Source organism: Haemaphysalis longicornis, unplaced genomic scaffold (genome assembly GCF_048455015.1).
Source record: "Haemaphysalis longicornis isolate Haplotype H1 unplaced genomic scaffold, Haemaphysalis longicornis Haplotype H1 scaffold_6, whole genome shotgun sequence".
Taxonomy (NCBI): domain Eukaryota; kingdom Metazoa; phylum Arthropoda; class Arachnida; order Ixodida; family Ixodidae; genus Haemaphysalis; species Haemaphysalis longicornis.
The window spans coordinates 61,670,036-61,695,150 of NW_027526407.1; the positions used below are offsets into that span (position 1 = coordinate 61,670,036).

Here is a 25,115-nt window from a genome sequence, read left to right on the forward strand (position 1 = left end):
GAATGTAGTGGGTGACGCGGAGCTAGAATTGAACCAGCGGTCGCCACGGTTGTTGCGGCTTTGTGCCCCCAGGGGAAAAAGAGTATTTTTGGCGACAGCGTCCAGTCGACAGGTTACATTTCATTCGGTCGGCGGAAGAAAGGTGCAAGATGCCGACAGACGGCTGCCACAATTCACTTTTGAGGTAATACAATGTTAATACGATATTAATAATACGATGTTAATAATACGATATAATAGTTAATACCATGCTGCAAAATTATGTGTGAAACCCTGCAACACCTTCTGAAAAATAGATGGACTCAGTGTTAGCTACGTTCTTTAATTCGGCAGGTATCGGCTATGCATATATTATCTATTTTTCCCGGCGACAACAAGTAAGGCACCGTAGCATTAGACTTCCTAATAAAATATTGTTATAATTATTGTTGTTTGCATGTATCGTTCCCGCCAATTCTAGTGTTAAGGTGTCGCCTCATTATCTGTCCCAGCGCATCTGCGAGGCAATCTAGAGCAGAAAAACAAAGGTGGTTTATTTTTATTACATGGTAAATCAACGGGGGATCAATTTACTGCGATGCCATTGTCCTTTGTTTGGGGGACGGCTTTTGTGGAGTCCGCATGCAGATCGATATGAGATCCGAAGAAACGTAACGTGACACAGACGCTCGCGCGCCATTGGAGTTGAATACGACGTCTGTCTATTCGCATGCCAGGAGAAAAGCCCGTGAACATCTGAAGAGCAAAGAATTCCCGAATTCTTGAAGACAGCACCAAGAATGAAGACTGCGCCGTGTATCACTTGTATTCAAGCATTATTCAGGGTTTAGTGAAACTGACGTTGTCAATAACCCGTGATTGTCTGAGTGGTGTGCCGTACCAAAGCCAAAGTGTTCACGTGGAGTGTTCCTGAATAGGCTATGTTTTTGTTGGCGGTGTCTCATCGTGGGCGATGCGTAAAGGTGTATATATGGCGGGCACTGTTTTCATTAAAAATGCGAGAGTCGAAACATCGTATATTTTCAATCAAGCACGCCAAAGCTTCAGCTAGTTGGGGAGGCGCTACAAGTTGGCCCTTCATTTACTCTGTCATTTCAGGAGACAAAACTTCTGAGGGCCCCTCAGCACTTGTTATTTGTTGTGGATGTGAAAGCATGCATATCCAGATGAAAGCCCGAGACCCCTTAATTCGCCTAGTCTCACCGAAGTGCTTCGTAATCTTGCCGCTGGAGACAGTTCGCTTTGCAATGTATCTTAAAGCTTTCGAATGGCTTCGATCTCTTTTCTACACGCGATGCACCCGCGCATTATTGCAGCTGTGCAAAGGGGAATTGGATGATGGCGAATTTCACTGCTTCTTCTTGCACTCCCTACATCCGCGGTGTACTGGCGGGGACGACCACCCTCACTACTGTAGAGTTCAAGCTGTCACTGCAGAACGCCGCCCCAAGGGGCCGTTTTTTCGTTAGGGATGATGCTGCCGAACCCTGACTTTTTCCCTCAAGCTCACGCCGTAGAACGGCTTGTGCACTGAAACGCCTCCGAAGGAACTGTTTCCTGTTACGGAGGCCGATCTTCGCTTTTTGGCTCAGTGGGCTCTTGAAGGCCTTCTCATTAAGACATTGTCGGCACTTTGTGTCCATGCCTACGTCGTTACAGCTCAGGCTCACCCATAACAGCGCTCTAGAGCAATCATGCTTATACTGGAGTGAGGTGTCAAACTAAAACCAAACTATCGCAGCAATAACCTCCGAGGGGATTTTAAGAACTATAATTTATGGTAACTGACTACGGGAGGAGAGCGAGGGCGGCAACATTAAAAAGAATTTGACCCTAATGGTTTTTAGGTTTTAAGCATTGAGTACCTCATTTTGAGGAAAAGCGCTGCCGTGAAGAGTAAAAAACTAAAAATAACATGTGTGTGATCCGATGGGATTTGCACGGGAGTGTGCGCAGTAGCTGCCTAGTCGTCGTATGGAACGATAATTACAAGATATGTTTAAAACTATCCCCCGACGTTTCCAGCGTAGAACAAAAGTTGTTTTCGTAGCTGCTGTTCCTTTCTTCCTGGCACATATGCTTGCCGGAAATTGGTTGCTTTGAGGGGAAATATGTCCGCGCCTCAAAATACACAAAACTGAATCCGAACCGTAAAAAACTACAGAATAGTGCGCGTGGTATTACAGCTCAACGTGATGGCCGGTGGGTAGGACAGGTGCACACCAGCTGCGGAAAACTGTTTCTAGGGAAGCTCCGGCGTGTGCCAGTATGCTTGGTGACGTAATTCACTTCGTTAGACTAAGAAGCGAAAGCGCAAAGAAACGCATACACGGTGTAGCAGACAAGAATCCGCTCGAAATATCTCACGCCAAAGGACAAATAAACATAAGCGACAAAGGAGATGCAAGTACACTGAAACCATAAAGGAGTTTTCAATGAATATGTCCAGGCTTTAGCCTTCCAAGCACGTAAGTACACTTAGTGATCCGAGGAATTTTCCCGGTAGCACTCTGAGGTAAAGCCGCGAAGCTTCCAGACAAAGACGTGCAATGGAGTTTAACCCAGAGCAATAACTGGTGTCGTGGCTCGAAGAGATGAAAATGTCGGAAAATGCGTTCACATAAATTTGCTCTCCTCTTGTGTGTTCGCCTTTAAATTGCAGGTACTCACGTGGCATTCACATATTTGTTTCTCCAGACGATCTTCTAGCTTCTTGCGCTCATTGTTGGCGTTGTTAAAATTTTCTTCACATTTAGCCTGCAGATCCGAGGGATACACGTTGTTGTGGTAAAAAGCAAGTTGTAAATTTTCATTTATTTATTATTTATATAGTATTGCAGACCAGGGGAAGGGTCCAGGCAGGACGGGCAAAACATAAAAATATACATGTACATACAATAGAATGATATAAAATACACAATGTAATAAACCCAATAGAGTAACATCAACACAAAATTCACTTGGAGAGATACGAAATAAAGAGTCCAAGGTGGAATTTAACTTTAAATACTGGCATAACTGCGCATCCAATATAAATGAGAATAAAAAGCGTGGCATGCAATCACAACCTATACAAGTGTCGTTAAAATCCAATCGTCAGTAATTAAAAGTTTCTAAAAGCTCCTGTAGGGTTTTCTTGATATTTCAACTAAAATGCGTTCTCGCAATTTGCTGCAGTCCTGTACTGTGCGTGGAAAATATGAAAATATCAGAGTACCGTATAAACCGGATTATAGGTCGAGTGGGAATATAGGTCGACCCCCTACCTTGAGGTGAGAAATGTCGACAAAAAAAATAATTCGGCACAGAAGTGCACACACAATGTCTATATTTATTTTCGACGCCGATCCGTCACTGCCCCTCACTATGCGTGCCGAAGTCACTCGTCCGAGCTCTCAGAGTCGTCTGAGGATGACTGCTTCTCACTGTAATCTTTCTTGAAGTCAGGCGCGTTGCTGATGGAGCACTTCCTAAACGCTCGTGCAACCATGTCATCGGGCAGTGACTGCCAAGACAAGGACACCCAGCTTGACACGGTCGCGAGGGATGGTCTTTGCAGCCAGCCCGTATGGGTCTTTTCCTTGTCGCCGGCTATCCACTCATTGTACAGTTCGCGGAGCCGGTCCACGGATGGCCTCCGCTGTAACCGGGAGCGATCGTGAACGAAGTTCCCGGACGAAGTCCGCCACTTTGTTCTCCAACTCGGGGTGCACCGCTTGACGTCCACGGAACGATCTGTTCCGAGGGTTGCACGCGCACAGCTTAGCTTTCTGGCTGCGCCAGTACCACACACTTTCCTCCGAAATGCCAAACTGGCGTTGCGCCGCCATATTCCCATTCTGCTCGGCGACTCAAACGCCTTCAGTTTAAACGTCGCGGTGAAATGGCGACGACTGCCGCAACTCATCTCAGAACAGACACCTACAGAAATGTACGCACGCACACACAATACACGAGTAAAAGACGAAAAACTAGAGAAAAGCGGAAAGAAATAAAGGCCTGATAGTGCCAGAGAGCCGTCCGACACGAATGGCGATGGCGACGGACTTGGCTTGCACATTGTTGCCAGACAACAATTTACATTCTGCCAATGACCGCTCTATAAGACGAGGGGTGACTTTTGTGCGGATTTTTTGGAAAACAATTCGACCTATATACCGGTTTATACGGTATTTGTTCGGGCAGAGTATGGGGATAAACTATGGCTGTGTGTATGTAGAGTTTTCCTCGTCCATAGGTGAGGGCGATAATCCAGTGTTACACCTAATTAGGAATTTTAGAAAAGCTGAGCTGTCAATTTCGCGTCAATGTGTAGCGGTTGGATTTTGTTTGGAGCCATAATAATACTTGATGAAGAATCCATTCATGTATATTTATAAAAATAAAACGAACAGCCCTTTTCGTAATATTCTCAATTCGTTAATGCTTTTCTTCGTGTACAGGTCCTAAACTACCATGCATAAACCAGTTTAGGCCTAGTTATGGAATTGTAGGCAAAAAGCTTAACGTCACAAGGTGCACCTCGACGCTTATGCCATAAAATACCAATGCCATAAAATACCAAGTCTTCTTAGTGCTGATGAGGTCACATGCGGAACTGGGTAATTCCAATATATTCTAGAGTTTAATGCAACACCCAGGTATTTATAGTTGCGAACCTCCTCGAAAGATGATAAAAACACATACTATAGTCCTGCGATTGCTCTCTTCCGATAAATGTAGTTCTTGAATAGTTGTCTGAATGTCCTGAAAAAGAAAAATTCAGCCTCGTTCACTGGAGTAGAAAAAAACGGTAACAAATTAAAAATAAAAAAACAATGAACAGGCAAGCTAAACCGCAAAATTTATTACTAGGAAGTGTGGCCGATGAAAAATGGAATGCGAGCTGCCCTAAATCTGCCTGCATTCCTGTAAAAGCTGCACAGCTGTAAAATTTTGACATTCAGTGACGTCAAATTCTTCCCAATACTGTCGGCGCGCTTGCTACATTTCCAGAAAGGTATGTAGTTCCAAATAATACAAAGTAATATGAAGCATTTGACACATAAATTGAAAGAAGTTCTAAGCAAATATAGTTAAATTGAGCTAGCTCTGAGCATTGTGCAAAAGTACGAATGTAAACACCCTCAACCATCACAATTTGATTGCGTAAATAAAAATACCATTCAATATTTCTTGTGACTGCTCGCCTTGGCTGTGCAGAAACTCACCTTTAAATCGGACCGGAGTTTCTCAACAAGCTGTTCTAAAGTCGAGCAACGATTACTCGCGGTGTTCAGCTTTTCCTCTTGAGCCTGTTTTCAGGAGATATACAAGAGTAAAAGCAAATGGAAAACGCAACTAGCGGTAACAAAGAAAACAAAGTCCCAGTCTTTTCCTCTTAAGAAACTGAGCCGTTAAAAGGTTGTATAAAGGTTCTTAAAGTGAATATCCTCCTCGTGGCCATCTCCACGAAAAACTGACAGGAACATTATTGGCGGTGAGATCTTTGAGTGGCGCCCCCTGGCTCTGACGTCGGCTTAGGGATTCGCGCCGCTGTCGTCTGCTACACTCCGCTTGTGAGGGGCAACAGTGGCTGGGCTAGAAATCGCCCGCTTCGTTGCTGTAGTGCGTTAAAAAGCGTATTTCTAGCGACTCAGTTATTTTGCCAGCTTCTGACGCATCTGAATAATTTGAAGCTGTATCCCCCACAATTTTGCAACACACGAAGAGATAGAGAACAACTTTCTTCAGAGTATCGGTCAGAAGATCGTGCGTAACTCGTCCTTTTTTGCTTATTCGCGAGGATCAGCGATCAGAGCTTCTCTATAAGTATTCAAAATGCGTAGGCTTCCCTGCAGTATTTTTGAGATTATCCTATGAAGTCTCAACAGTCTAATACTACGTACCAAGCAAGCGGCCTCTACACGCTCATCACACAGCAGGATATAAAGCGGCTTTCTTCTGTTTCTTTCGTTGTTGTCTTGTATCGGATTAATGTTTCTTGCTTTTTTTTCCCAACACATTAATTTTTCTGCGCCGTCACCAACTTCTTATTAGAGGTTTCGGGATGTTTGGGAGCCTCACAAAGGTCGTGTGGATATTTCCTTCATTTTGTATGGCATACATTCCCTTCTTCGCAAATTGGCTTTTATTACGGCTCCGTGCAAGAAGGTGCATATCCGCAGCGTGCTTTGTTTATTCACATGCAAATACAATGAGAAGGTTTGTGCTATGCCACCGTGATCGCGCCCTGAACAACGTGGTCCACAGTACTCGAAGGCGGCTTTTGTGCTCCGAATTTATATCGTAATTATATCTTTATCATAACGAACTGACTCTCAACTCGAACAATGATGACATGATTACGGTATTGAAGTCATGATATACTCGCTAACTAACACAATAAATAGTATACCTGCATATATTACAAGACTCGAAACCGAAGAAGAATTCCAAGTAGCTGTTTGTTGCTTTTCAACCCTTCCAGGCACGAAGAACAAATCCTGTTCTACTCGGGATGGCGTTCTATGATTTGAAGAAAATTACTTTTACTCTCTTGTCCTGGACTGAGGACCCATCCCACTAACCAGATCGATTTAATTGTTAAACAAAGTTTTCGCCTCCTCCGCTTCCTCCTCCTCCTCCTCTTGAGTGAAGTTTTCCTATAACGCATATCGGAATATCGGGAAGATATGGCTGTGCAAAATGTTCCGAAATATCCCTCCAGGTCTTAGCAAACATATATGTGTTACTATAAATTTAACGAAGACGTGACTCGTTTTGCTCAATAAACCTCCATGGTATAGAATGCTGGTATAGAATCAGCACGCGCGTATATACACACTGGCTTATTTGGAACTCAACCTACAGTTTTTGCAGTCTATAGTGCATGTCGGCAAACTTTCATGCCTTGAAAACGTAAAGTGATGTGACAAAACGCGTTCGAGCGTTCGGCAAGGTTGCAAAAACTGTTTTACCTTACATATGATTTTCTGGAATCGTGATGCCTTCTGCCAAAGCCGACAGCCCTGAAGGCCTAGAATTTGTTTTGGTCTTCCATTTTCGCTGTTGTCGGTTATTAGCAGCTGACTGTTCCTTTAGTTCGAATGCTTACATGAGAAGCTGACGCCTAGCTTCGACTCTTCGCGCTCCGCACAGGACCAGCTTCGCAAGGAATGGGGTGGCGCCGGCAATGTTTCTCCGGTAGCGGTATCCAAAACTATACTTTAATTGACACCATGAGGTAGTGTATGCGATTTTAAGCCTATTATTATGATAAAAAGTTACCCACACGCCAATTCTGGTGCGGACAGCATCACACGTTGACCGAGCGCAAAGAAACAGCAGGGAGAGCGATCCTATGTGAAGTAGACAACAAATGCAAGAATCCCTAAGCTGACGTCACGGAGGTGCGCTTCGCAGCGCCGCCTCTGTTCGCGCTCACCGCCAATAGTGGTATTTCTCAAACAAATATTTAATCAGCTTTGTTATACACCTAGTCCTTTTAAAGTCGTCTTCAGTACTACGGCATTGTCACAAGTTTGTGGGAATATTTTTTAAAAGGAAGCTTTTTACCTCTACCCCCTAAGGATTCTATCGCTAGCTTTTGTGTAAACAGAAAAATCCCGCGAACAAATTAAAGATGTTACTAACACCACCAGGAATTGAGCCTGCAACGAATAGAGAATGAAGGGAGAGCCCGTTGTCTGACCGAATGAGCTAGGAGCCCACACGGAGAGAGACGGTGCACTCAACAATAATATCTGCGACTTTATCTCCAGAGTTCTCTCGGAATGCAACGTGATAGCGTCACACGACCTCTCGCGCAGCTGTGCGCTCCGATCATGGCATGTGTAGTGGCCTTGTGCGCGCCTTGCGCATCCGCTAGGAGTTTGTAAAAATTAAAGAAAGGTCACACCAACGCATAGCATCTAACTTCTCCCCTGTCTCTGACGTTTGAGGTTCCTTTCATTTTACACCGAGTTTGAGGTTGCTTTCATTTGACAAAAAAACAGTTTCCATCATATGCTTTGCCAGTAGAACTCAACCAACCATCATTCATGGATCAGGCATTGATTTAACCTTTGCAAAGAATATCTCTTTGAAGTAATAAAGGGTGGAATAAGGTACGTTTCATTTGTCTCGGGTTTCACTCCTTGTAGAGCCACGTTTGCGAATTCAAGACACGTCGCATGAATATTCGTTGTGGGTGTCGTTTACAGCTTGGCTTTACAACCTTAGGGTGGATGGGTCCACATTTTGCTGGCGTCACAATAGCACCACCACCACCACCTCCAGCCTATCTACGCCCACTGCAGGAAAAAGGCGTCCCCCTTTAATCTCCAATTATCCCGGTCCGGTGCGAACTGCGACCAATTTATCCAAGCGAACATCTTGATTTCCTCTCCCCATCTAAGCCGCCCCCTGCCAAGTTTGCCTACTCTAGCCTCTTCAGTCCCAAGAATAAGCAATACAAAAATCTTCTGTAACACATTTTATTGGATTCACTATCCATAGAAATAAACGCAAAAAATTACAATAGCAAAAAAGCAAACGAAAGTAATAGAATTTCATGGTACCCATTCAGGTACTCTGGGTTTCAGTGCGTGTGGAATGCAAGGACCAATATTTTCAACATTCTACAGTGCTTCAAAAATGCTACAAAAATGCTCCAACACATTTTTATTTGGTTACTATCCATAGAACTTAGTGCAAGAAAATTACAATAGCCAAAACGCAAACGAAAGGTATGAAATTTGATGGTACCCATTTGGGTATTCTGGGTCTTCTCACCATGTGGAAGCATTCGAGCGCATGCGCCGGTGAAAGCCATTTTTGCCGCCTCGCTCTTCAGAGATGCCTGGAGACATCGCGCAAGCTAGAGGGCCTTAGTGAAATCAAGGCCTGCTTTTTGCGGGGAGACAACTTTTGACGCGCTAATTTCGAATGGGGGAAATCTATTGCCTTTATGGTTGTGGTACCCATTTGGATACCCCGGGACCGAGGAGGCTAGGGATCCCCTCTGTTACCCTTAATTGCCAACTCTTGTCGTGCCTTCGCATTACATGCCCTGCCCACGTCCATTTCTTCTGCTTAGTTTCTACTAATATCTCCTTAACACCCGTTTGTTCCCTGACCCACTCCGCTCTATTCTTGTCCCTTATTGTTACACCTATCATCTTACCTTTTATTGCTCGCTGAGTCGTCCTCAATTTAAGCCACAATAGCAGGCTACTGCGAAAGTAGAAAGGCGCTAGTGCGTTTATTGCCTCTTCACGACTGTCTCTATCCTTAATAATGTAGTTTATCCCTCCTTCATAGGAATGGGTAAAACACGAAAGTGAAATGTGGCTTCACACGATCAGTCGAATGTTTATTCTGCATCGATATGAACTTGCGCATCGCTTTTTTTATTTCGTCGGTATGACACCGTCATACGCATCAACATTAGACACTGATTGCACGTGTCGGAGCATTGCGCAAACCATAATGAAGCCACACGCACTCGCAAACCATGGGGACGAAACCGAATGGGCCGCCAGCGAATCATTTAGTCAACCCATGGTCCACTGCAGCGAACGGGCATAATTTGCGGTGCTGTCTTGTGGGTGTGCTTGGTTAACGACGACCTGCTTGCGTGTCGCTTTGGCAAATGTGCGACCACTGCGTTCCTGGTCCTTGTAGTGTACGACAGACGGTTGCGTTACGACGAGCTCAGCCGGCGCCAACTTTCGGCACTCATTAGCATCGTTATGCGCTACTTAACTTCACCTCTCGTAGACGACAACACCATCTAAATGGAGGAGGTTATAGGAATGATATATGGCGCGTTCATACAGCTCTATGCGCTTCAGCTGCTCATGGCGCAGTTGGTAAAGCGTTCGGCACCTCCCTTTGCGGTGACGGAGATCCCGACTCGAATCCTGTCGCCACCGCGACAATGGGACTTTTTCTTGCGGCGTCATTTCTGTTACGGATATGACGTCATTCAGATCTTCGTGGATCCCGGCATAACATACTTGTGTGTTAAAAAGACATATAGTGACACCTTTTAAAGTCGGCCTAATTAGAATGCACACGCGCTTTGCTGGGGTCACATTTTTACAATAAAAATGTTAAGGGTCTTATAAGACAATATGAAGGCCTTAAGGCAATGAAATCATACCTTCATACAGCCCAACGTATCCCAAAAGAACCGTATACACCAAACCCGCTCGTGTCAGCTTCATTACGCTACACAAATACTATGCTCGAAACTCATTTTTATGGAGCAATGTAAGAAGTAAGAGTGAGCCCGTAAGAGTGCCCAAGCGTGTCCAAGGGTGATAAAATACCACCGAAAGAACACATGCATTCTAACACAGCCCAACACGTTAGGGCTATTAAAGTAAGCTTTAATACCATACACCAATGGGCTGCTGGGAAGATGGAGTTTCTTAGTAAGTATACTAGAAACGATACTGCGCCTTGAAATCTATGTCGGCGGGGGGGGGGGGGGGGGGTTATGGCCTTATGGGAAGGCCACAGCTGATGGCTTCGCATGCCTACCAGATTCTTAAGCGTGCTCTTGGGTTTGCTTTCTTCACTATCCATTGCTGTGTCTGCAAGGTAGCCGTTCATACCGAAACGTCCGAAACTCGCTTCACTTCTTTCTCTACGCTTGAAAACTACAAATTCGCTCCATTAGGTCAAGCTATGACAACTGTGTTTAATTATGAGCAAGTGTGAAGACTGGTGCCGTGGACCCACTATCATTACATATTCACATTAGTATGTACCCTTAATGTATAAACGTTAGTTTGCTGTAAGGCAAGCGCGCTTCCCGGTTCTTTTTTTGCAGTAGCAGTGCATATGTTAGTAGCAGCCGGACATATGGAGTGAGCGGGGAATTTGCTGCTGCGAATCTTGTAGCACACGTCTGTAAAATACGCAGAAAAACATCGCGAAGGCGAGGTACTTGTTTTCGTAGGTCGCTGTTCTGGCAGTCTTGGTGCCATAGGAAGCTTAAGAGGGTTCAACGCTCGTCGACCACTCTCGACATGTCGTAGACACTCGAGTCACGGCCCGGGAGTTAAAAAGAAGGTCCCCTTCACCCCGAGAAGTCGCAGTGGGGCTGGCTACCACCCTCATGCACAGGAAAAACTTACATTGACATAGATACCCAAGAAAGTGGAGGGGAAAAATATCCCCGCCGGTAGCGTAGTGGTTATCGCACCAGACCAGTATTCTGGAGGTCGTGGGTTCGGATCCCACCTGGCAGGCATTTTTTCTCCACTTTCTTTCCAAATTGTTTATCTCTTTCAACGACCTCACATAACCTCCCCTTTGCTTTCCGAGGTTTTCTTGACTGCCAACCCTTATTTCTGTCTTATTTCACTGAGCCCCTCATTTCCCATTTTCTGATTCGCTACATGCTTAGCGAGGGCCTCTGTTCTGGCAGTCTTGGTGCCGAAGGTAGCTTAAGAGGGTTCAACACTGGTCGACCACTCTTGACATGTCGTAGGCACTCGAGTCACGGCCTGAGGATTTTAAAAGAAGGTCCCCTTCATCCCGTGTAGTCCGAGTGGCGCTGGCTACCACCCCCAAGTACAGGAAACAACAAAAAATACTTAACATAAATACCCGAGAAACTGGTGGGGAAACAGCCCCGCTGGTAGCATAGTGGTTATCGCACCAGACCGGTATTCTGGAGGTCGTGGGTTCGGATCCCACCCGGCGCGAATTTTTTCACCAATGTATTTCTGACTCAAAAAATTCTTCATCTCTTTCAATGAATCACCACAACCTCCCCTTTGCTTTCTGAGGTTTTCTTGACTGCCAAACCTTATTTTCTGTCTTATTTCACTGAGCCCCTCATTTCACACTTTCTGATTCGCTATATATATATATATATATATATATATATATATATATATATATATATATATATATATATATATATATATATATATATATATATATATTTGATGACAACTGCACTCGCATCAGTTCATTTTTGTGGCATTGCATTTGAATATATGGCCTCTAAAACGTTTGAATCCAAGCAAATGATGAAAATAAGGCGAGCCTATGGTATAATGGCGACCCATAACGACTTAGACAGCCTTGATGTGGGCCGCATAGATGCTAGCACCATATTCTTCTCAAGTGTATATAGCAACAAAAATTATAGAAGACTTTTTTCCTAGGCATTATACGGAGTCTGGTTTTCCAGTATGAAAGCGGTAGCCCCTTTGTAGTATATTTTTTCATGCGGTCGGTGACAGCGTGACGTATAATTATTGATAAACGTGCAGAATTGTTTTCTCCTTTCGTCCAGGTATAATTGCTTAAGCATTTTAAATGAGCAGGAAAAGCATCTTGATACTCTTGGATGCGCGCGCAGTATATTCGAACGCTTATCTACAATGAACCTCCTTGATCCTTGGCGTTGCACCACAAAGTGCAATTTATCAGCCACTGATGCTATACTCCTTAAAGTGGTATACCAAGGTGACCTTTTGCACTGGCACTCCAGCCACTGTTGAAAAGTATTAAAACTGGATACTGAAATACACGGCTCCAGCTAATATTCACACAAGTGACACCGCGACCATCACGTGATAGCAGGACCATGCGTGATGAACGTTGCGGTTATTTCTAGTAGCCCCGTTTTTAGGATGCAGATACTCAAATTGAAAGTTAAAGAGAAAGGTGCTTAATTCATTCTCAATGAAAAATAGAATATGGGCGATGGAGGAAGACCAGAAATTATAGCACAGTAAAAGACTTTGCGAAACACCATGAAGAAAAGTAAAGCTCTCTATCTTAACATAACTGCCCGGTATGAGAACGAAATCTAGGAAAGAAACAAAAGTGGAGATACCACTAACTGCTCAGTACTAGAGTTCAATGAGTTGGAAACGGTAGGAGATAAAGAGTAGTGGTTATTGAAAATCGTTAGCTTGCGGGTGTTTCTGTACAAATGTCTCAGTTTTAAACGCAGCACTAAAATACAACCGGCTGTTTCCTACAATATATTTTACAAGATATAGAAGAACGAAAGGCTATGTGGTGGATCTTCTAGCACACAAGAATGCTAGAACTCTCAGTAGTCGCTTTATACAACCGACTAACGGGTTTTCCCAGAAATCGTCCATGATCCTCCAATCTATTGCTTGTCTAGAATTTCTCGTTTGGTTGTATGATTTGCAGAGCGAACTTCCCTCCAAACGGCGTGATGGCAAAGTGAGGAACAGACAAAAACAATAGAACGAAAAGTTGATTCCTCCAGCTGCTTACCGTGTTCTCTTCTTTGAGGTGGCGAATTTCCTCATGAAGCTGCTCAATCTGCTTCTGGTGCAAATCATGGTTGACAGACTCATGTTCTTGTGGCTGCGCAATTCATGACACAAGTCGCCCATAAATTGCTTGCTCAAAAGAAGTACAAAAGTGTGCCCATAAGCGGTCTTCTTGAAGCCACAGAAGAGTAGGGGAAGTTTGAATAGCAACACATTTTGTTACGCAGAAGTAAAAAAGTGATTGCACATAGATAATGATGAAATATAACATGCAGAACTAGGATCCCACACTTTTGTAATATTCTGAAGAAGACCATGCCACTATTACACTTTTGTACAGCATCAGAACCTAAAAAACAAGAAATACCAATGTGTCGTTTCTTTGCTACAACTACTGGTACCCAAGTTTGTAATAGCATATAAAATAATGATAAAAAAATACTGGGTTGGCTTACAGTTTTGAATACCCACTAATGCTTGTGAGTTGGGTGCGTGTTTTGTTACTCCTCGTATATTGCCTTGTTTCTCCTCCGAAAGCATGAGGACTACTTTCGCGATGTTACCAGTCCTATGCACACAGCAATTTCAGCCATATCGCCGAATCGCCCTGGTAATAGTAAAACACGCCAGCCCAAGAAACGTAAGTGTCACTTCCAATCAGCACATGCAGTTCCAGCTGCACCTCCTGAGACCACAGGGCACCGTCACAACCGGGGCTACAAAAGAATTCGACCTCTAAGTTAATTTTTCAAGCTCCCCTTTTTGCTTGCACTGCGTAGACTGGCTCAAATAAACTCACTCTTCACAGTTTAATCGCTTGATAAGGCGGTATTTACTTTCTAAAGCCTAAAAGAAGAAAAACTACCATGCGCGGTTTGAAGGCCCCACCAACCAACAGCAGAGACGTAAATAGGTTCTACGCGATTGGACGATCTACAACATTAGATTTCTAACCAGTTTCGGTTTCGGTTCTGTGAAACAACATGCTTGAAATCGAACGTTATTGTTGGATGGGCATTCTTAGTGTTTCACTAATCGGCATACCTTTCTTCTGCAATTTTGTCGGCTGTGAAATGCGTCAAATGAGTCTACCAGCGCGGCTTGGCATCGTTGCAATCAGTACCCGAGGTGTACGCAGTGGATGAACGCCCTCCGCGTCAGCGCAGACGCTCTATCGTGATGCGCTTTTCCCCCATCTTTGGAACTTCCCTGGCTAGTGCCTATATTGCCTATATCGTAACAGGCGTGTTCGCACTAGGCCAAAGGCGGAGCTGATTTGGGATTGGGCCTGCAAGCATTCTGTGCTTTTGGCAACACCACGGTGACGAGAACTCGGCAGCATGCCTGTGTCAGTCTGTACGCGTTCTGCGAACTTGCTCGTAGAGAAATGAACGTTACAGCGTTAAACTAGTACATTCAGTTTACAAAAAATTGCCCAAAAACAAATAAATCAACTTTAAAAAAAAGCTGCACATTCGGGGATTAGAAAATGCGACTTGCAAAACAGTATACCTAGTTCTCCAGTCCACTCGGCCGTCAGCCAGCAGTGGAAGGCGCGGAAATATAAAATATCTAATGTCTACACCTACACTTTTATTCTTAAAAGTCTACACTTTTATTGATATTCCGCATTCCAAACAGCTATTTCTTGTATAGCGCTGGTTAAGTAGGCATCCCCCAAATTCTCTCAATATCTCACTTTTAGGGACCGCATTCCTTAGACGGAAAAGTTATCAGATGTGTGGCCGTACTGCTGACCGCTGTGCTTGTTCACCCAGCGCAAAAAGTGCTTCTCACCCCCTGGGTTTACCGTGTACGATCAAATGTTCGGTTGATCGTAATTCCTTAGTACTTACATTCGCTGACTCCTCTCTCGCCTTCAATTGGCCTCAGATTTTTCTAGCAGTGTTCGAGTCAGCGAAGCACCGCATGTGCGCTTATGTGGAGCGACTTGTCCTTAGAGCTTGTTACAGCCTACAAACTATTAAACTAAATGAACATTCTTCCTTGCACAAACGTGCCGTGGCTCAGTTTCTACTAGGTGAACGAATAGCGAATACCCGCCTCTACCCCCTCCGCCTCCCGACTAAACGATGGGCCGACTGATTATGTCCGAAAGTCGGCGAGCCGTGCAGTAGCACAGCAAAGCCAAGCCATATTAGTTTTACGTCATACAAAACGTAATAGAAATCACAAAGGAAGATGCAGAGAGGAGGACATCATTTTCGAATTGATTTTTGAGCTGAATAAAGTCGCGTAATGCAGCGAGAGTTGTCAAAACATTGCCTTAAGACTCCAGAGTACACTTTGCGCTAGTAATCCCTCAATGTTTTCAAGTAACTTCAGTGTCTTTTTAAGCGCGTCGTTACTACTCGCCTAGATAGGGCAGGGGAACGCATGTTAACTGAGCTCCGCCATGTCGAGAGGAAAAAAATGGTAACCTGTTTGCAGTAAATACTCAGGAGGAACACCGGGGAACTTCGCACTTCACCGACTGCCCGCCTTCTCGACTCTCCTTACGAGCATCAGCCAACAAACGTCTTCTGTACAACCACAGCCGATGGACTGCAGTGGGCCGCCCTGATAATCAACGCTACCTCCACAGAAGCTGCCCAAGAACTAGCCATGGCTGCAGCCGCTGTGAAAAGGGGACATTATGACCATAGCGACCGATTAAAAGAACGGCGGGCTGTTTTTAACTCAGTAAACACAATACCCTGAAGAATGATTGATTGTGCGATTTAACGCGCCGACGCAACGCAGGCGATGAGGCGTGCCGTAGTGGAGGGCTCCGGATCAATTTTGATCACCTAGGGATAGTTAACGTTCGCCTAAATCTCGAGCACACGGGCGTTTTTGCTTGTCGCCTCCACCAAAAAAGCTGCCGCCGCGGCCGCTAATTGAACCCGAGACCTCGTGCTCACCAGCGCAACACCTTAGCCACTGAGCCACCACGGCGGGCCAATACCCTGAAGGCCATCTCACGGTTACCCGAAATAAAACTAGTCTGGATTTCAGGACGAAGAGATACGGCTGCATATGCCACTGCTGCGCGAACGCACTCTGCGCGGTTACCGAAAGCGAAACAAATCTTGCCTTGCTCCGACGCGGGAAATGCTCAATATCTCCGCAATCTTGTGCATTACCGTTATGGACGAACCGCCGTCCCACCAAAAAAGAAAGTCACGAAAGACAAAGCCAAGACCTTCAGAGGCAAAAGAAATATGTCGCTATAGCACCCTTCCACACAAAATTTACCACGCCAGAATTTTTGCCTATTTAATTTCAGCAGCTGGTTTGGCACCCCGTGCCATCAGCCATGAAAGTGCCAAGAAGCATCTGACTTCGCCCCCGAAATTGCCCCTTTGATCAAGCATTGAATTGAATTTGTAGCCAACTTGGACCAAGGGACCCAGCAAGATCTGATGAAGAGGTAGGGATAGCCAGCTGCAGCGAGTTCATTCCTGGACTCGGAATGGCCCCTAAGTGGTGGTGTCCCAAAGTCATTATCAATCAGTCGAATATCGGGGCCAAACACTCCACTGTTCGGGACTCCCCGCCAACAGGACAAGAAGCATAGTTTTTCTGGTAGCCGTCCGCGTCTTTCATCTCTCAGTAGAGAGTGTAATCAGACTTTATATTAGGTTTTTGCACCCTCCGTCAGCTAATTGCCTTTAAAACAATGCAAGGGCAACTTACAACTTCACTTCAGTGAAACACATAGTTAAGAGAATAACAAAAAAACCAAGATAACCGCACACTGAGCTGAAGGAGGTAAGATATATAAAAACACAGATATAAGGGCGTACGCATTGAGACACTCCTACCCTCGCCAAACGACATCACGGGTGGATGTTATTCGTCACACTCATTCACCGAAAACCCCCTGGCCCGCGTGAGAAACCCCAGCCAGGCGATTCTACGGCGCAAAGCTCATATTGTCAAGAGGAAGAGACGAAGTGGACAATTAGCCAAGCCGCCATGTTTGCCCACCTTTGAAGAAGAAGCACTTTGAGTGACAGCCGTGCTCGCACCAAGATGGCTGACGCCAATTGAATCATCGCCTCATCAATTATGGCTCATCTCGCCGTTATTGCGCCACGTAACAATATGACCAACATGGCTGAGGGTTCGTAGGGTTCGCGAGACACAAGTCGCGAACGTCCTAGGAACCAGCTAGAAGGTCAATGTGAAGAAAACGAACCCTCTCCGGATTCGAAGCCGTCCGTGCCTGCTGTACTGTGTGCCATGGAACTTAAATGTCCCCCTACGACGTCGCAAGAGGTGTCCACGAAGGTGGTCTTCGGCGCTGGAATGACATGTTAACCGACTGTCCCAACCCTCACGGCACCTGCGCTGGACCCGTCTTCGGTTTCAGCCTTATCGTCGCCTGCTTTCGGTGACTTCCTCACAACGTACATGCAACGGAAATCATCGGCATCACCTCCTGATTTCCTATCAACCACACGCATTAATGCTGCGCCCAACTCTATTACATCTGATTGAATGTCTACGGCTCAGGCGTTCTGATAATACGCAGGCATACTCATGGTGTCGAACGCTGCACTTATAGCGTCCGCCCTTCCTTCCCCGTCTCGTCAACTTGATTGACCTGGATGCCCTGAGCTGCCTTAGATGGGAACTGTCGATTCCTAATCAAACTCGTCTGCTTTTCCACTCTGATCTCAGTCCACCAGAGTTTATAATGCGCTCCGGAAGCTTTCAAGGTGACAAGTTGAACTACTACCGCGCACTCGCGCGGAACTCACCAGGACGACTTTAACATCTAGATACCCTTTCACTAGGCCTGCCTAAGCACCATGACGACGGACTCACCGTGTATACTCACCTAGCCTTATTCTTCATGTCCGCGTAACTACTCTACATAGCTTCCCTCGTTAGCTGCTCATTTGTTTCGTTTTCATAAAGCGCACCTCGCTAGGAGGGGAGCCCAGCAGCTCCAATTGTCTCCAATTTCCTCGTGAACGGAAAACGCCCCCACCACCACAATCGTAGGCGGCACGCAGGACGAGCCACGCGCCAGAGAACACCCAGGCTTCTGCGCTGCTCTGCCGCTTCCTACTGGTGCTCCGCTGTTCGGAGATTCCTGCTGCCACCGAATGCCATTTGTAAATAAAAGTACTCCTTGCCGCACAAGGACATCGGGCCTACAGTAGAAATTGGCTGATGCCGTTCAATAGAAAGGCAATGTCGACAAGTACATTGCGTTATCTCTATGTGGTTCTTGTAACGCAGTAACACGAAAGGGGCCCTGACTTTATTGTAACCGTCCACAGCAAACATCCAAAAAAGTATCAGAAAGTCGGGCAGCTCGTTTTGTCACAGAAACATTGAAATTCCTGAAAACACTGAAAGAGGGATGAAGCCTCACCGATCTCTTTGCGCCACACTAAAGCCCGCTGCTTGTAGTGCTGTTTTAGTTGAAATTGCCTTATAGATGTTGGTTCTACCAATGCACACAAATGGCTCGTTCTTGTGGGCCCACATTTAAATTTCGCACAGCCGATGCTATGTACTTTTCGGTGCAACTCAGCGAAGGGCTGGTCAAGTCCCCGCAGCCAACACTGTCGAAAATGTCGCGCCGGCAGGGGGGGGGGGGGGGGTGTGTTCTGGGTTGCCATGCACACTGCTAAAAGTGGTGATACGGTAATTATAAGCAACGCCGTTACAAAAAATGTGAATGCGCAGGAAGTAATCAGCTACAATGCGGGCACTCGATGCAGAGCTGCGGCCGTATAGCGCAGAGTTGCCTTTCGGGGAAAGCGTAGGCACAAGGCACAGGGCCACAGAAGTGAGCTTGGGACGTGACAGAAAACAGTTGTCAAAAAATAGAATTTTTGTGCAAATATAGAACCCATGTTTTGGTGTGCTGCTCATAGGTAGGGTTGAGATTTGGGGTTAGAGTGGTGGTCCGTTGGCACTCCCATACCACGTGGTATAGGGTGCCAGCAACAGGGCTGAAGTTACAGGTGGCAGGATATTTGATTGGGTACATAGCATTTAGTAGGGTGTTCTGGGGATACAAATTATTTTGTAGGCACCTATGAGCAGTGGGTGTAGCAGCTCATCAGCTCGCAGCTCTCGGACCAGCGCCGACTGGTGGAACGGGCCCGGACAGCCAGCCAGCTCGAAGGCATCTTGGAAAAAGGATGCCTTTCTCCGGGCGGAGGCCCTAGAACATCCTCCTTCTCATTGCTACAATAAATGGTTCTCTTTCTCTTTTGTGAGCTCGTAAATTTGTTTTCGAAAGACCTTCTTACTGTCACTGTAAGATTCTACCATCAATTGTCTATTCCGGTATACTGACATCTTGTGAACGGGGAAATATTTTACGTGCTGTTTGTTTGATGGTTCTTACCAACGTGTCTATATCTGAATCCTTCAATTGCTTTTTTGCGTACTTTCAGAGCTTCTCTATGGAGGGATTATTTGCAGCATGTCTCCTCTTGTGCAGCATGGTGGCGCATTTGAACAATGGTATGCTTTGACCGCTTTCGCTGTTTTATGAGCCCAAGGGGCTTTAGCTTGCTTGGTGCATTATTTTCGACAGACATAGTCGTAGCCGATGCTTTTAAGAAACACCGTCACTTATATGCCATAAATTAAACTTGATATATCGAACGCAGCATCGAACATGGTGGGCTAATAAACGTTACTGGGTGGTATTCAATGACTTCGTGCTGTGAAAAGGCATTATCGTAGTGGAAAAGGCCTACATCTTACATAAAAAGTGGGCGCACAATGGTAGTTTTGAGGACATGTTTACTGACACCAATCGCAATCATTTCAGGGAATCTTTGCGGGGGGCAGTCCTGAAAGTGGTGCAATGTTGCGCAAGACTTTAGTCGCTGCACGCTAGAAATCATCCCAGAGAAAATACGCAAATAAAACCAGCGGTAGTGACATCGCCTTCCCGCTTTCATGAGCAAAAATAAGGACGCCTGTATTGCTGCCCTAATTAAGTATTATATCCTCCAACGGTTGTGCACTGGGAACCCCGTTTCACCAGTTTGTGTGTATGTACCTTCATGTGCGCGTATGTGGTATGTGTGCTGATTAGTTCTGTTGTCGCCTTTGACCACTCACGTGCATCCGATGCGCAAGGAGTCAGTATCTACCACGAAGACTTCATAAATCTGGAGCCGACTTCAAATAAGCCGGTTTTCACCCCGAAAAATACATAAACCCGCTCCTCAGGGTATGAACAAAGGAATTGGGTGCACTTTCATGATACCGCCTCTAGACAAGCAATTACATCTGATGTCACCGTTACAGACAAGAGACACATGACCTTGTCCATATCACTGGTGAGAACAACTCGACGTTCTCCCTCTTCAAGGCAGAGGAAGGGAGCTGAGAACCTTCATTGGATACACATTGTTGCGTACCGTATGTTAGAGGGGTGGAGGTAGGATAAAATATTTGCACTTATAATATGGTGTGAGTGGCTGGTTGCCTTTCTGAACCAATGTTTCTCTTTATAAATCACTGTTTTTCTTACCTCTTGCTAAGCCATCATTTCCGTTGACAAAGCAAGAACAAGATCCCAGATGCATTGATGTCTGTCGGCCTGAAAGTATTCGTATAGACGCTGATCTTGTATTTTGAAGAATGTCCCGATGCCTTCATTCATACCTCTCAAGCCTTGACCCGTGTACACTTTACTTCACTGTTTAACTGGATTGTTTACTTCTCATAAAAATAGGCTAACACAGCCCAATCCCTGTTTCTTGCTTACATCCGTCAAAACGACAGGTTTAAAGGGCTGCGGTAGGTGTTTATTCTTGCTTTAACGCGAAATACCAGTAAAACAAGTTTGAAATAATACGGGGTTCATGAAGGATATACGTTACCTGAATCTTTTCCACGTGGAATGTTCTTGAACAATATCGGCAAGCTGACGAGTTTGAAATGTCGGCCATTCGTTGCTCACTGATTGCAATGGGTGCTCCGATCGGTGATTGCAGGCAGCTTTCGGTGACCTCCTGAAGGGAGGTGAAAACACCAAACGTACATTTGGGAATTATCACAAACAGGGTATCAGGATAAAAAAAAACCAGAGCAGGCGATCTTACAGAAATATTATCTTATGACAAAAGGAACATATGCCTCATTACGCCAAGCTCAAGATCATTGACTTGGTTCGCCAAATTCACATCAACTGAATGCGAAATGAAAAGAAAGCGATTAAGGGTAACACTAGAGAGAATACCGAAAGTAGTACAGCGCTCACGTCTGCTAAAGTAGGGTAGTGATGGAATTTTCTAGAAAAGCGAGTAAAAAATTTTCAAAATACCTCCGGCAAACAAATGTCATGGCACTGAAAAAATTCATACTCGGTTTTAATTTTCAAGAAAGGTTGCGTAATGGTCTCAGGAATAACGTCAACCAGGCCACTTTTGGTTGTACCAAAGGTGTTTACCAAGATAACTAAGTGCACAATTGACCAAGGAGGTGTTGAGCAGAAGAGAACTGGGTGGACTTAAGACAAGCTGCTCAATATTCGATCCCACTATTTGCATCAAGCTTGTCGTAGAGAAATCGACGGAGCCTAGTAAGCCTCTATTCAGGTGGCATTTCGATGCGCCCGCTACTGAGTTATGTGAAGCCTGCTCCTGTGATTCTGAACTTACATCGCCTAATATTATCCCATTTAACGTCCGAGAGCTCCTCTAATAGCACAGCTTAGTTTCCCTCGCTAGGCAGAATTTTTGCGTTGACCATTGCCAAGTTAGAGTTCCAGAGGCGGCTTCCAGACTAATGTGCGAATTCTCCCAGGCGAGCGCATGTCAGTGACTACTGCACGCGCATTCAGAGAGGTGGTTAGTGGCAAGATATCGACAATCCAGGGAGTGATTACAAAAATGTCTGACGTCGAAATTACCAAAATTACCCAGCCTGCTCATATTGTCAATATATCAGCCTGGTATGTGCAGCCCAGAAGAAATTACGTCCTAGTAAATTCTAGAATACTGCAGTCAATATATTCAACTAGCTAAACAAATGAAATAAATAATCGCGAAAGTTGCCGTAGTTTGATCGAAACCATGGCGGTAGTGAAACCCATTCAGAATCAATCCAAGCGTCACTGAAACAATATCAGAAAGTGCTCATTTGCCCCTGGTTCTTGAGATTTAAGTTCTGAAAAATGTTTAAGTGAAACATTCAAAATCAACGAAGTGAGAATTTTCTCTGCAGGTCCTTGAATCGGTCAACAAAAAATAACAAACAACGAATTTCGCAAAAAATGTATAGGCATAAAATCACCACGTCGTTCATGTAAACGACAAAGAAGCTAAATTTGTGCACACGATTAATGAATGATTATTTGTAAATTGCCCCAGTACCGTAACCGGGAGTCACAGAAGACAAATGTAACACAAGGTTACTTCGATATAACCAGCTACTCGGGATTAGCAGCACGTCATGGTAGGGTGCACAGGGCACGAAGCAAGCTCCGTTGCACAGGGTTCGGCAGTGTAGTGATTGAAGGGCAGTCACGTTGACAGTTCTTTCAATGCATACATTTTTAGAGCAAGATGTGCTGCATTTTGGGGGGGTTGGAGGGGAGGGGGGTTGTGTTATAATGGCTTCGTGACGCCCCTTGCAGTATTACAAATCCCCACGCTACTTTAAAATCGTTAAAAATGTACGTACACCTCGCGGCAAAGCAGGATTTCAGTGTTTCTACTATATGCTACGGAAAGAAAAAGTCAGCAAAAGTCACCAAGAAATAGAAGCAAAAGACATCTACCTTCACGTTTTAAGATACGATTGGCAATAGCGTTGCTTGGTCTTCATGTGAGGGCTTTCAACACAGCTTCTCTGGAGCGCTGAAGGTTTTTTGGGAGAACTTTACTAGTAAAATTACATTAACAGGTACCGTGCCCTACAAAGAGGCTGCTAAAAGGGCTTACACATTTATACTCAAAATTTAGAGCGCACGCTAGCGACTACTTGAACAGTTATGACCCGCGTCCCGACGCCCCTCGCCAGATGGGCAGGGTGCAACCGAAACATTCGCTGGATAGGACAAGATTGGAAGAAATATAATTCTACAGAACACGTGATGTCTCCTTAATTTTTATGCTAATTAAAATCTGCTTCTGTGACTGATGAAGTCACCATTGACTTTCTCGTAATCCTCGCGCGTATGCAAACCAAAATATTTTATAGAAACCCATACAAACACACATATATTCCGCTGGCTCTTCTCAAGCAGGCGTGACACTACATTGCATCTTTTCGGGGGAGGGGGGGGGGAGGGGGGCCGATGAGGGGTAGGATCGGTGGCTTCAGGCTTGTTGAAGAGGTGTTGGGTGGTGGAAATGAAGGCATCATTAGGAAAACCTTCGTTTCTGAGACGATGAATTTGAGGTTGAAAGCTCGAAGCCATATTATATTTAAGCACTTTGGTATTGCGGAACAAAGAATGTTGAGGACAACTCCGGACTTCTGTCATTCTCGATCACCTCGGGTCACTCTAAATTTCTAAAATCTACCACCTAAATCTAAGAGAAGGACAGAGTAAGCGGCTTGCGGTAATTTTTAATATTTATCTTTTCTCTCACAGCATGAAGAACCCGATGAATAAGATTACCATTTGGTTTTTTTTTTTCCGCGAAAGATAATCTCTATATTCCTCGCGTCAGGAATGATATGAAGTCAGGAGGGCCTGCGGCATTTATAACTCGTGACAACATCAATTAGTTTTGCGACATGGTATGCGGCCGTCTCTGGGCTGGCCAAGGTCGCTGACGCAACACAGTCAACGATGGCAAGACCGAATAGTGAAATAGAGCAAAGGAGGAGAGTGTCGCAAAATTGTGAGGGGAGGGTACTTCCCCGTGGCGCCGCGAGCACCCTCTGAAAGTGTGCGGTGGGGGAGGGGGGTCAGGATATTGTGAGGAGGAGAGTCACGAAATTGTGAGTGGAGGCTGGTCCGCCGTGGCGGCGCGAGCTGTCTCCGAAAGTTTGCGGTGGAGAAGGGGGTCATTATGCTGTGCCCGCACGAGACTCTCGTCTGCGCGACGCTGGGGAAAACGTGAGGGGGGCTTTCGCGTGACGATGGAATGCGTGACGCTGGTCGCATTCCTTTCCTGAGACGCACTTCGCGCCACCGACGCAGAGGCTCATCATCGCTGCCGTCGAGAGAACCCACGAATGAGTGCTGCCTCAGCGCAGTGCTGCTCCGTCCAAATAGCGAATTAGGGACTACCGTAATCGTCAGCCAGTTTTTTTGTGCCACAATGTTCATGGGTTGAAGACGCGGCGCTGCCCTAATGCTCGTTTGAGCGAGCTGTAATGCTTTTAAAGAAAACGACTCTTTTTTTTTAATTGCGATAGTATGCCCGTTGACATAAATACTATGCTACAAGTATAGGTTAACTCCCGTTTCGCGAACAAACTCAAGGAGGGAGCGGTGGTGGGGTTCCCATATCCACCGATGGAGGTCAGGTGTTCTGCCAGGGTGGAGGCCTGAGCCTCGAAGGTGTCGTGTTCTGGCCGCTTGCAATGAAGGGTACGTCCACAGCAAATATTCTGTGTCAGCATCTTCAGCAGGAGCCGTGCAAAAGGGGCAGTTATGGTCGAACGGTGCATGGTAGCGTGGTGGCCACTCCCGGGTAACAGCGGGAGAGAGGGCTAGACCAACACGAAGTCTTCGCAGCAAGACCTCCTCCCAGCGAGCGAGTCGGCTAGGGAGGTCCGTTCCACACGGTAGGATTAGAGAGCTCGTGTGGCGCGAAGAAGGTCTTCTTTCCTTTGTAAAAACTGTCCTGGGGTATCTAATGTTAGTAAAGGCAATGGTCGCGGAACCAATGCAGTGTGGCA

The 25,115-nt window shown here is 45.5% G+C and overlaps 2 protein-coding genes and 1 non-coding gene across 5 annotated transcripts in view; 1 reads left to right on the forward strand and 2 right to left on the reverse strand.

Moving 5' to 3' along the window:
* The window catches only part of LOC144142801 (uncharacterized), a gene marked incomplete in the record, with an annotated part of 266,299 nt that overhangs the window by 73,391 nt on the left and 167,793 nt on the right, over nt 1–25,115 (reverse strand).
* Nucleotides 1–25,115, reverse strand: part of LOC144142802 (uncharacterized) — a 30,476-nt gene that overhangs the window by 4,886 nt on the left and 475 nt on the right. For all 3 annotated transcript variants that reach the window (XM_077674559.1, XM_077674557.1, XM_077674556.1), the window contains exons 2-6: nt 21,137–21,268; nt 13,264–13,356; nt 5,211–5,294; nt 4,687–4,746; nt 2,671–2,757 (exon numbers count right to left, since the gene is read on the reverse strand). In XM_077674559.1, coding sequence (XP_077530685.1) covers nt 2,671–2,757; nt 4,687–4,746; nt 5,211–5,294; nt 13,264–13,356; nt 21,137–21,205 — 393 coding nt within the window. In that variant the 5' untranslated portion in view covers nt 21,206–21,268. The remainder of the gene's footprint in view (nt 1–2,670; nt 2,758–4,686; nt 4,747–5,210; nt 5,295–13,263; nt 13,357–21,136; nt 21,269–25,115) is intronic.
* On the forward strand, nt 11,171–11,243 carry Trnat-agu (transfer RNA threonine (anticodon AGU)). The gene has a single exon. It is a non-coding gene; the product is annotated as a tRNA-Thr (tRNA).